This window comes from Epinephelus fuscoguttatus, linkage group LG1 (genome assembly GCF_011397635.1).
Source record: "Epinephelus fuscoguttatus linkage group LG1, E.fuscoguttatus.final_Chr_v1".
In the NCBI taxonomy this organism is placed as follows: Eukaryota; Metazoa; Chordata; class Actinopteri; order Perciformes; family Serranidae; genus Epinephelus; species Epinephelus fuscoguttatus.
Window position 1 is genome coordinate 24,917,987 of NC_064752.1, and position 12,614 is coordinate 24,930,600.

Consider the following 12,614-nt stretch of genomic DNA (forward strand, 5'->3'; position numbering starts at 1 on the left):
TGATCTAATCCAAGACTGTGCTGTTCTGGAGAAAAAGACACCAGCAGACTGTAACACGTCTTATCCCCTTTGCTTTGTTCTTCCATCCTCCACTCTCATCTTAATCTCACCAGCCTCGCACTCTGTAAACGCTTCCCTGCTGAACATGTCGAGAGACTCCTCATTTCGTCACCTTCCTGTCCTCTGGATGAAGCAGCAGCCATCTTATGTGCTCACACGAGGGAGTTGGTTGGCACAGGAAGTATCCATAAGGTCTTTTGACTTTTCACATGATACTTCCTGTCTCCACATGAGCTCATGAAATGGCTGAAAACATCAATACCTTTGCTCATCATGTGCGAGTGTCTGCTGCAAGCCTGTTTGCCGCCAACTGAACAGAGCTAAATATTACCTCAACACATTGCGTCAGTGTACACTGTGTGGGGCGCACACCTGCTGCATCACCGTATATATGAATCATATGTGCAAACAACTAATTGTGACTATACCTCTCCCACACAAAACACAGACTGTTGGTGATGAAACCTCTGCACACACATTACCAGCTGGTGCAGCTACAAAAGGAAGAAACCTCTAATCACAAACGCAAACATCCCCATCCACATACAAATAAATTCTACTGTATGTGCACATGCACCCACATGCACATTTATTACAACCCAGTCGCCAGAGTGAATGTTGGCATTGTACATTTCTGCAAACCACAGATTACTTACATCTGTACAAACTTTTCTTTACGTTTTTACAATGCTGGATTTAATGTGTGGTTAGATTTAGGCACAAAACCCACTTGGTAATGGTCAGGAAAAGATCATATTTTGGCTTCAAATAGCAGCTTTTACTGGCACAATCCCAGCAGGAAATGCAGCAATGTCCAAGTAAAATACAGCCTATCCAAGCAATAAACGCAGCAATATCTGAGTAAAAACAAACTCTTTCCATGGCACCATCTCCTCAGAGAATTCAGCAACATTTTGGTAAAAAACAACCAGTGTCTGTGGCACTATCAGCAGTTGAAATACAATAAATGGTTGCTAAAAAACACCCATATTTGCAGGCTAAAATGCCAGGGAATGGCAGCAATGACTCACTACAAACAACTGGTGTTGTTGTTTGTTGGTTTCAAACAGTGGTCTGCAGCTTGGCAGCCATCTGATGACACACCATCCACCATACCTCCTGATGACATATTTAGCTCACACTATATACTAAATTATTTTAGAAATGCTTATCTGATGTGTAAAGCATACAAATGTATTGCAAGCTATCTGTGGTGTGACAAAATGTACAATTCCAACATTTTCTTCTGGCATCTGGGCTGCTCATTCACAATGTGCTCCCAATGGACCCAACCCTCAACTCTTTATTGAGATATAACAATCCCACCCTGTTCACATGTCCACACTTGTATTGCTCAGTGAGGTGTAGCAATCAGTAGCTCGGAGTAAAGAAGTACACACACACACAAAAACATGTCATGTCTGGGGCACGGTATCCATGCACAGACAGGGCAGTGTGATACGGGAAGCTCAGCCTCCATTTTGGGGATTGCGTTGATGAGGGCTGACTGGGTGGCTGAGCAGCAGTGGTCATGACTCAGTCAGATATGGTCCGCTCTAACTCACACACTTGCCTCCAGCAGCTCTCGTCCGGCTTCAGCACGACAAAACATTCTGCTGAATCTAAGTCAAATGGATTAACATTATAACAGCCTGAGCCAGTTGCATAGTACATTAAAAATGCGCCTCACAAAACATCGCTGGGCTAATCATTACCTCTAGTCATGACCATCGACTGTCTTGATTAAAGCTCTGCAGGCTGCGGTTGGTATTTCACTCACAGTGGAGTCTGTGCTTTACAAAACAGATGGAAGCCAAACTGACGCCTGAATGGTTTTCCTCTTGTCCTAACATGTGGCAAAAAGAGGCACATATTCCCAGATCTTATTTTTCGCAAAATAAATAATGCACAGCGTTTGCTCAAGCTAATAGAGGCCTGAGGCACCTGATGCAACTGCAAAGGGTGCCACAAGCCAGATGTAATGATTGGCCAAAAATGACTCCATTATTAATGAGGCAATTTGCTCCTCAGTCAGCCTCTCAAACCATCCCAACATAAGTATACACTTACATAAGGACGCCTCACAGCCCAGAAATCAAGATAGAAAAATCCCAATTATAGTAACAAGGCACATCTGCCTTTTATTAGCCGACATACTTCATTAATGAACCCGACCAGGAGGGATATAAATATCATTCAGTGCAGAGTCAGAGCGAACACTGAAGTACACGACAGGCTGAGGATAAAGAAAGAGTCCTCCCTTTGTATCGAGCACAAAAGGCATGAAAGCCCACACTGTACAGCTTTCATATTCTGCCGGACACATTCAGCTCCTACAGAGTGTGAAGCCAGGCTAAAAATATAAACAAGGATTCACGCTGAGTATTTAATCGCACTGAGCATAAGGAATAAGTGAAATGATGAATGGCTTGGGCCCTGTCAATGGCAGTGCTGCTTTAGCCTGAACAGGCACATTCTCCTCCCAAACACTGTCCCCTATACATTTACCTGAATCACAAAGATATAACAGGATCAAAGAACCTCTGGCCTCCCTCTAGGGATCACCAGCAGGTGAAACCATGAGGCAGAGCACTCGACATCTTTCCCCTTTGCAGCATGGCACTGCTTCGGGGATGAGCTGGCAAACTGCAGCCTCTTTAACCTCCAGTCAAATGAGGTAAACCACAAATGATTAATTTTAAAAGGGAACGTTCGTGCGCACAAATTCAAGCAGACATGCACAAAGACAGACGAGTCTCATTTAAGGGTCACACTAATGGTATCCTGCTGTGACCTTGAAGGGTGGAGTGACAGTGTTGAGTAATGAGTGGTCTGCTGGCTGCTCAGTGTCTGACAGCATCACTCAACCAGACAGATAGAAACGCAGACAGACTGCCAAAAAGACCACGACCAGCTGGCAAAATTCAGCCTTTGCGCTGCTCGAGGCGTCGCACAATCAGCTGCATCATGCCACAGAATTGCCTAAGAAAAAACACTGTAGAGCTCAATCTAGCAATTTAAGCAATACTCTGACCTATTCCACAGTCTACCTCAGTGTGTCGTGCACGTTTCCTTGTAGCTGAAATATCAAACTAAACCAAGGTCCTGTCTTTGAATAGAAAGCAGTGGTGAATGCAAGTGCAGTAAACGGTGTTTTTGTATCGACATAATTTCCATGAACTGTTAGAAAATTATGCATGAGGCTATTAGGTGATAACAAAAATAAGACTCTAGCTGCTACTTTCTGTAGTGTATTTGAAGCTAGTGACGGCCAGATGAACAGAGGTCGACAGTGAGAGATGATCAAAGTCAAAGTAAGTAAAGGAAAGACAGAGGAAATGGGAAGAGAGTGAGAGTAAGACGGAGGGTGTTTAAGCATCCTTGACATTTGTCTCTGGGCCTTGTGCCTACTGTTGTCAGTTACTGATTTAACTGGGCCATGACTACACCCCCACATCGAAGCTAGCAAAAAAACCTTTTGACATCTCACACTTTTGTGCCAATCTGATAATAACCGTTGAAAAAAAATTAACATCGTGGCTAGATTGCATGCAGAACTCACCTGTTGGCAGTGTTGTGCTTTTCATTTGATCACAACTGGGAGCAGGTTTTCACTGTCAAAATTATGGATTATAGGATGTTTTCATACGAGAAGGCACAAGGCTCAGTGTAATAGCTCATGTTTCAAAAACTAGATTATAGAAACTAGATTAAAGGGTTTTGTATTTCCTGTGGCTCAAGTGGTCTCTCTGACATTGATTCTGTACTGGAGTACTATGTGAGGAGAGTGCGTGTTAAATATTTATGTGCGCAAAGAACTCTTTCCAGAAAGGTTTCCACAAGTACTGAAAAACATGACTGACTGCAATAATTCTCTGAACTCTTGGACTGAGGATGACAGTGGTCTATTGCAGAGAAGAGAATGGTGAAAGCAGAGGCACACAGATCAAAGAGGACAATAGAAAGACAGCAGACTAGAGAACTGAAATTCAGTGCAGTAATGAATGGGTTATGACAGCTGTGGGAGCTGCTCTCACCTGGTTCTCCTCATGAGTGACTCTCATCTGCTCTTTAAGGATTGATGTGCGAGCCGCCTCTTCTTTCCTCATTATCCTCTCCTTCTTTAGCTCAGGACTCCAGAAGCTCTTGATGCTGTTGGTGGAAGACCCCAACTTACTGTCCTTCAGGTCGAGCTCTCGGCGCAGCAGCTCATTCTCCCTCTGCATATCCCTGAGCTGGGCTTGCATCTCCAGCAGCTCCCCACCACTGCCCCGCACTGCCTGCCTCAGCAGAGCAGAGGGCACCCCCTGGTGGTGGTGGTGGTGGTGCAGCATGGAGAGGGAGCCCAGGTCACTGTAAGACAGAAGGTCAGCATGGGGCAGCCCCACTGAAGCAATGTTGGGACTGCTGCCCATGGCTGTGACGCGGCCCCCATACATGGCCCGGCTGGTGGCGCGACCCAGAGTCATAGTGCCTTTTGGATAGGTGGCAGTGGAGCCCACGCCCTCGTGGTCGCTCAGGTACATGGGCCCCGAAGTAGCATAGGCAGCGTTGAGTGACTGGATGTTCTCCATGGAGAGCGTCTTTCCCCCCGCACCACCCCCGCCCCCGCTGTTGGCCCTCCGATGGCCCAGTCTGGGGGACCTTGGCAGGCGCGGGGACCGTGCGGGGCTGCTCTCTATATGGCCTACAGCTCTGGCACTGCCGTACATGTCCTGTGAATCGGCGGTGTAGCCACCAGAGGGTCCTTAACAGGAGCGCGTTGAAATGAGACTGCTCTGACCCTCTGAACCACACATGGGTGATTTATTTCATGCCTTAATGGGTGGAGCACATCAAAGTCAGATCTGAGGAAAGAGGAGAGAAGCACCTGTTAGATGACAAACAACTGCTTCTGTGTGTGTGTCAGATGAAAGCCACAGAAAGAGATGCACACACTTAAAATAAATACACAGGGTATTACAGGGTTAAACAAACAGATCTGACCTGCAAGAAGCTCCAGCTGAAGGAATAAATACTTACATTAGCTTTAAGGCTGTGTTAGTCAACATCAGCAGCACACTGTCACATTTTATATGGCTCCTATTTAAAATGGCCCACAGGAATTTTCCAGCATCACTGTGGATTTCCCACTGGCCAACATTTATCTACATCCCATTAATGTTGCTAATGCAGCCAGGAAAGGCAGCTTTACAACCACACAGTACATCAGATACCATGATATCACATCAGATTTGTCTGTTAAGAAAAATGATTGTACATAGTTTTATATCAGAGTAAAGCCTCACACCCATGACGTAAGGAGGTCAACGGTTAACCGTTAACCGAGGATGCTAACTTAGCTAACCCCTTTAGCATAGTTAGCTGTGAATGTTAGCTTTTTTTAGCATTGTGTTAGCACTCCTAACAGTTAGTGGTGTTAACAATGCTAACGGGGTTTGCCGTTCAAGATGACACCGCTTACTCACCAAGGCTACCGGGGGGGGGGCAGCAGGGTGGCCGCCATGTTTCTGCATCAACGCTGTCTCGCCGCTGGGACGGCGTTACCAGCGCTAACGGTTGTTAGCGGAAACGCTAGCTAGTTCCAACCCGATGCACAGTGCATAGTGGCTAAGGCTAACGTTAGCTAACCAGTGGGGACCAGAGGGTAAGTACTAGCTAGCTAGTTGTCAGCAAAGCCAACAGAAAATAACAGAACGCTCTCTATTTACAACGTCTCCTATATTCACCTCATTTCTTTTTTATTTTACTTTAATTTAATTTTATTGTATTTTTTAAATTCATCTTACCAGGTAACAGGTGTTTCTATGGCCAGGCTATCACAAGTAACATTAACTGAAAATGACATCCATACTAGTAAGTGCTGACTAAATGCATGATATGTTTACCAAATAGTTATTTTTCCAGTTTATTCCCTACAAAAGCTCTAGGTTTAAAATTTCAAATGCCAGTGTTGTTTTAGATAAGTGGTTATTTATTAATAAACACACACAAACACAAACACACTGATTGTTTGCATCCAGTATTACTGTTAAGACCAAATTAATGCTTCATGTGAGTGTGATGTCTGACCCTTTGGCTCCCTACTTAATTAGTCCTTCATATGTTTTGATGTTTGGATACCACATTTATTACTATAATAATTGTTAGAAACATGAACCAAAGTGAAAGATTATAACATATCACAAATACACAGCAACACAGCAGCTGCTACTTTATAAAGAGCACCAGAGAACACAACAAACATCACTGTGTCGCACCTCGCCATACAATCAATACAATGTCCCCGACTCAATGCAATAAAAATCAATTATAAAAGAGAGCTAACATAATCAGGCCCATGGCATATGACATAAAGTAATCCTCCGCTGGATTGTATTGTCTCATAAACACATAAAACCTACAAATTATGACAGACAAGGGACTTGCAGTGGTTTTATAACCACTGATGTTATGCCATTTACAATATGCCATACAGATTTTCTGGCCACAATTTTAATTAGAATTGCGTAAATCAAAGGAATTTAAAATACTGCAGAGCCTGCTGGCTAACGAGGAGCAAAGGATATGGGGGGGCTTAATTTTTAATGTGGTAATAATGGGACTGCCGTTTAATGCCACCTCAAGCTTCAATATAGCCCAAGATATATCACGGTCTGTGATACATTTAGCTCGGGATGACACATAATGGCAGCGTCATTATTACATTACTGTAGATATCTTTTTGGGTAAAATAACAGAGAGCCATTTAACAACAAAGACGCTGACAGGGGTTGTTAATGTCACAGGCTGCCTGGTGATGAATAATACTGGACCGTCTGTGAGACAAAAAAAAAATTAGACTCTTCCATCAAAGTGAACTACGGTACTTTCTCTCCTCTGGTGACACTTGCTGCTCAGACTCAGTTGCCATGGTGACTCTGCCTGGGCTAACAGAGATAAAGCACCTCAGCCGTCTGACATATAACGATGGCGTAAGTTCCCCAAAAAATTGTGGCCAAATGTAGATGGTGAGTGTTGCAGCAGTGTCGAGGTGACATGACAGCCTGTCTGCTCCATGGGAGCTTTCTCTCTAGCAATCCAAAGTTTGTAACTTCATGCATATTCTTTTATTTTTCTTTTGAGGGACAGATGAAATGACAGTTCCCGGCACAGAGAACCATGTGTCAACAGGTCTCCTTGTATGAAATCCAGTGAGATTTTGGATGGCAGAACTCACTGAAGCATCATCTGTGTGGAAACACTTGGCCGGGGGTGCTATCACTGCAGCCTGGCAGAGGAGGTCACACAACACGCTGTCATCTCTGTTAGTAACATTACGTTAAAGGTGTCTAACAATCTCATGGGAACATACTAATATAAACTGGCAAAACAGACCAATCAGAGTTAATTTAAAGGCTTAGACTCCTTTTGTCTCTTTGTCCCTCTGAGAGACACTGACAAATTAAATTTAAAATTTAAATACGCAGACATATGCAACAACAAACACTGCGGCTCTTATCTACAGTGGTCAGCTTGCTACAGTGGGTCTGTGAAGTCTGGTCGGTAAATGTTTTAAGAGCAAAAACAGCATTCAGCAGTGGGCAGACAAAAACAACAGAGACATCTCATAATAAATTAGAACTGACCAGCTGTATATCTAGTCTGTTGAGGCTCATAACATTTGTTTTTGGTGAAACTGTTAGTGTGGATGATTCAACTCATTTTTGAGGCCTGGCTGTGGTTTGCAGCATAAAGCAAAACATCCAGTGAAGCATCTTTCGGTCAGTGTTTGTTAGGATCTACTTGTAATGACTGTCTCTGTTTAAGTTTGTCTGGGTTTTGCATATGTTGTCATCATTTTTTAGACTTTCTCCGCATCGTTACTGCTGTTCCCATGATTCAGGCGATGACTATCTGGCTTGTTTGGACCTCTTTAAAGGGACAGTTCATCCCCAAATTAAAAATATAATTCTCATATTACCTGTAGTGCTTTTTAACAATGTATGCTTCGGTATGAGTTGCCAGATTTAGGAAATATTGGCCGTATTTCTCTCAAATATAATGGAACTAGATGGCACTCGGCTTGTGGTGCTGAAAGGGACAAAAAATACATTTGAAAAACTCAACAGCAACGTCTCTTTCCAGAAATCATGGCCTGGTTACTCAAGATAATCCACAGACCTTGTGAGCAGTTTCATGCAGGAACTATTTTTTCTTTACCAAACTACATCCACCAGCCGAATCACCGCACAGAAGAAAGCATGCATCTACTCAAAGATGAGAGGCTCTTGCTTGTGACAGCGTGAGATGTAAACTTTAATGGCGTCCACCATGGCTGAGCTGTAACGTTAGCTAGCTCAGAGGTGCGTGATATCAGTTGGCGGATGTAATTTGGTATAAAGAGAATAGCTCTTGCAAGACACTGCTCATGTAGCAAGCTCCTCTCATATTTCTTTCATTAACACCTGGATAGTCTCTGCCCGAGCCACTTTTACCTGGCCTGCCACTCCTACCTCACATCACTTCCTGCTGTGCTTGTTTCACTCTCCATGTAAGAGGACACATGCATTGCAGCCACCACACTCACAACAAGGTCTGTGGATTATCTTGAGTGACCAGGTCATAATTTCTGGAAAGAGACATTGCTGGTGAGTTTCCAACCGAGTGCCATCTAGCTCCATTACATTCCAGGCATCTCTATGGCTGATGTGTCTAACTGTGGGAAACTCACACCAGAAAATCTAGACTGATAAATACCACTACAGGTAAAAGGAAAGTGTGTATTTTTGATTTGGGGATGAACTGTCCCTTTAAGTTTCTTGTCTTACCTTAAAAACTTACCTATACAAAGTTTGTCAGCCATCTTATTAAAGCTTCAGCTGTGATTTAATTATTCAAAACTGCCTTTGTAATCGTGAATTACAGAAAAACGATGTAATGTGCACGTGGGGGAAAAATGCTGCGCTGCTGAGCCAGTGATCTGGGACATGTGCCATGTGAACGCAACTTCCACGCTTTGATTCCAGCTCCATCTTTGTTGCATGTCCTCCCCCTCGCTCCTCATGTTTCCTGCCAATCTTCACTGTCAGCTTTTTAATAAAACTGTACGCCAGAAATATTTACTTTAAAAAAAAATCATGGTGACATATGCCAAATGGAGGAAAATAGTGCTTGAAAGAAACGCTTAACACTACAGACACTTCCACCTCAAAAATAAACACACTGAACTACTGAACAAACGTCTTCATTTCACTGCTTGCTTTTGAATTAAATAGTAAGGTGTTTCTCATTTTCTTCTGTTCAACCAGCTGCACGCACTCTAATCACATCGCTTTTACAGACTGAATGCTGGAGCTTTGATATAAGCAATAGTGCTTCATACGATACTGGCATTTCCAACTATGACACGGTACCTTGAAAAATGTTGATATTCAATACTATTCTCAATACCACGGGGACATTTTTACATTTAGGGCATATGAGATACAATTTCCATTAAAAGATAAATATAACAAGGCTTTAACATGACAACAATCTTTTCTTGGTTAGCAGCAGAGAACAGCAGGATGACGGTGGTCAGCATTAACAAAATGAGAGCTGGAAAGTGCAGTTGGTCGTGTATCGATAGTGTGGAAAATGAGGATGGAAACCATTTTTAAATGTTCAGAATCAATATGAATTGCTAAATCGATAAAGTGATGGATCTATGGTTACATTGACATTGTGTTTTTTTGTCTCTGGTACTAAAGCTATTTGATGTACAGTGATATAAAACAGTGAAAAACAATGCAAATCCTCTCATTTTAGAAGATGAAATCGATGACTTTTTGGTGGTTTTGTTTGATCAATTCAATTGCGTTTTATTTATCTTGCCAGAGATCATAAATCACAATTTGTCTCAGGGGGCTTTACAACACAATGGATGAGGAAAAGCTTCCTCAAAAAAAAAACAAAAAAACTTTAATGCGGAAAAAATGGAGGAAATCTCAGAAAGGGATCCTTTTCCCAGGACTGACAGACATGCAATAAGTGTCTTAAATAATTATGCAATTTTTTGTCAATTGACTAATAATGAATGAATGAATGACTTTATTTCAAACCTAAATGTAAAAAAATATAATAAAACAAACAAGACAAAGGTAACAGTGTCAGAAAAGGAGTAGGTAGAAGTAAAACTTATATGCCCTTAAGCCTTTCTTATATTTCTTCTTTTAACTCCCAATTCCCTAATTTATTTACAACTAATATACAACTATCCCCAGTCTGTTTACCATCCATTAAAGAAAAACAACTAATAAATTATTTGACAAAATGTGTTTGCACAAGTACAGTGAATGTATGCATCAAATAATGAATAAATTGAGTAGAAATTCCTGCCATGTTCTACACCAGTTTATCTCCAGTGAAAATCATACTCTGATCTTTTTATTCCTCTCTAACCCTGTTCTACTGTAAAATTCCATATCGACTATAACGGATCCCCCACCCACGCACACACACAGATCCACACAGCACCAAAGGCATATTTCTCAGTAGGCCGGGCCAAGGGAAATGACCCAAGTGCAATAAGAGAGTATCATATTATTGCAGAAATAGTGATAACACTGGAGTAGTGCAAGGGGTGCCTGCTGAGAGGCCAATAATCCTCCACCCACCCATCCCCACCCTACAGTTAATTTTACAGAGCATACTAAAAAACAGAAGATGCATAATTTTAACTATAGGGGGTTTTTTTTAAACTCATGCTGTCACTTTCATTTCCAACCTGACGTCACCACACTGCTCAGGTGTTGCTGAGCAATTACAGTCACCAGAACCCTGAAAACCTGTCAGCAAATGCCAGTGCAGGCCAGTGAGGAAATTATCACTGGCAATTCAGGGAGCAGTGATGCGTTAACTGCGGGGAGGATACAGATGTTCTGACAGAAAGATTTCACCATAGGCGGTGCTGAGTATATCTGTGGGGTCAGGGAGACCCTTCCCTCTGTGAGGCGATCATGACATTTTGAGAGCCAGCATGCAGGCATTTTGTTCCTACTGAATAAGACTTAAAAACCAGGGATCCTTGGCTGTGAGGATGAGCTTCTGAGGTCAGAGCGCATGTCTAGGACGGATAAAGGACATTTTTAGTCTATAAATAGCCTTTACAATGGGTTGGTGATAAAGAAATTCAATGTGGAAAAGAAGTAGCAGCCGGTTCAGTGCGGTGCAGGGCTACTTGAGGAACACATGCAGCCTCCTCATCACGTATTCTACTACACAGTATCAACGCCCCCGTGCTTCCCACTGACTCCAATGGTTGGTTGATTGGGATGGGAAAATGTAAATGTGCGACTCCAAATGGCCTGTTCACCCGTCCACCCAGACCCAGCCACCAACCTGCTCGTTAGAAATGGCTCGTGCATGCGAAATGACTCAGACAGATGTTTATCTTCATCATACATAGGTGTCTGTTTTCAGTTCAAATATTTATCCTATAATGTCTGCTGACTGGTATGCAGGCTGAATCACATTTGATGCAGCATAGGAAGCACGACCGAGCAATTGACAGCTCACTGGGCCTACATTTTCGATGGCTCCGGCGTGCTGTGCGTCGAGCACCTGAACACACCATTGAAATATTAGTCTAACGCACAGCGGGGAAGCCGACTGAAACCTTTATTTTGAAATACACCGCTGCTCTATGGTTTCAACACGTCTTTAAAATGCAAATTGTCAGGTATCAAGTGAGCACTGAGTGGCTGTGTTCGTGCAATCACCCACCACCGGAATGGGTTTTTTTAAAACGCGCATAAGCCGGCGCTTTTTTTCCGCCACATCGCTCATCAAACGCTCCAAAAAACGACAGGACGCACGTGTCAGTGCTTCTATAACGACACGCGGACACACGGGGTGCAGAATAAAAGAAGCAAACGTACCTTGATCGATGTTAATTCCTCTCCTTCGCCGCTTTAGACGGCATCTTGTCGCCTCCATTCACCCCAGCAGCCTCTCTCAGCATCCTGCGCTGTCATTGGGCAGCGGACACGCTCTCTCTCCTCCTCTACACACCAGGGAGCAGCATCACCACTACTGCAAGTGGCAGCTGGCAGGAGGGGATGGGCGGAGGAGATGCGGTGAGCGGCCCCTGCACTCAGTTTCACATCATGTTGGTGCTCAATGGCAATCATTGGCCGCGTCCGCTCACATTAGTAGAATATATTTGAGTTTTTTTTATTGGAGCTCTAGTTGTCTTTTTTATGGCTCGTGTTTTCCACCTTTCACCGGGGTTTACAGGTGACCGGAAACACAGCCATGTAGTTACAGTACATTTCAGACGAGGTGGACTCAATTCAAAATTAGATGTGTGGCTTAGATCAGTAGTCAAACCTGTGGGTAGAGCCAGCAGCACTGCTTTTGCTTTTAACACGAGTATATTTAGCCCTGCACTTTGACTCACAGGCAGCCCTTCCTCCACATGGTAAACCACCATAATCAGTGGCGGGTCTTACTAGATCAAGAAGGGGGGCGCCTAAATTGTCCCCACACCCCATAACAACAACAACAATAATAATAATAATAATAATAATAAT

The 12,614-nt window shown here is 43.2% G+C and overlaps 1 protein-coding gene across 5 annotated transcripts in view; it reads right to left on the reverse strand.

Annotated features, from left to right (window-relative positions):
• Positions 1-12,124, reverse strand: part of erc2 (ELKS/RAB6-interacting/CAST family member 2) — a 48,558-nt gene extending 36,434 nt beyond the window's left edge. For 2 of the 5 annotated variants that reach the window (XM_049582947.1, XM_049582929.1), the window contains exons 1-2: positions 11,961-12,124; positions 4,098-4,907 (exon numbers count right to left, since the gene is read on the reverse strand). In XM_049582947.1, coding sequence (XP_049438904.1) covers positions 4,098-4,772 — 675 coding nt within the window. In that variant the 5' untranslated portion in view covers positions 4,773-4,907; positions 11,961-12,124. Of the gene's footprint in view, positions 1-4,097; positions 4,908-5,528; positions 5,697-11,960 lie in introns of those variants that run through there. The other 3 variants (XM_049582956.1, XM_049582961.1, XM_049582938.1) reach the window with 2 other exon arrangements.
• Positions 12,125-12,614: the final 490 nt, after the last annotated feature.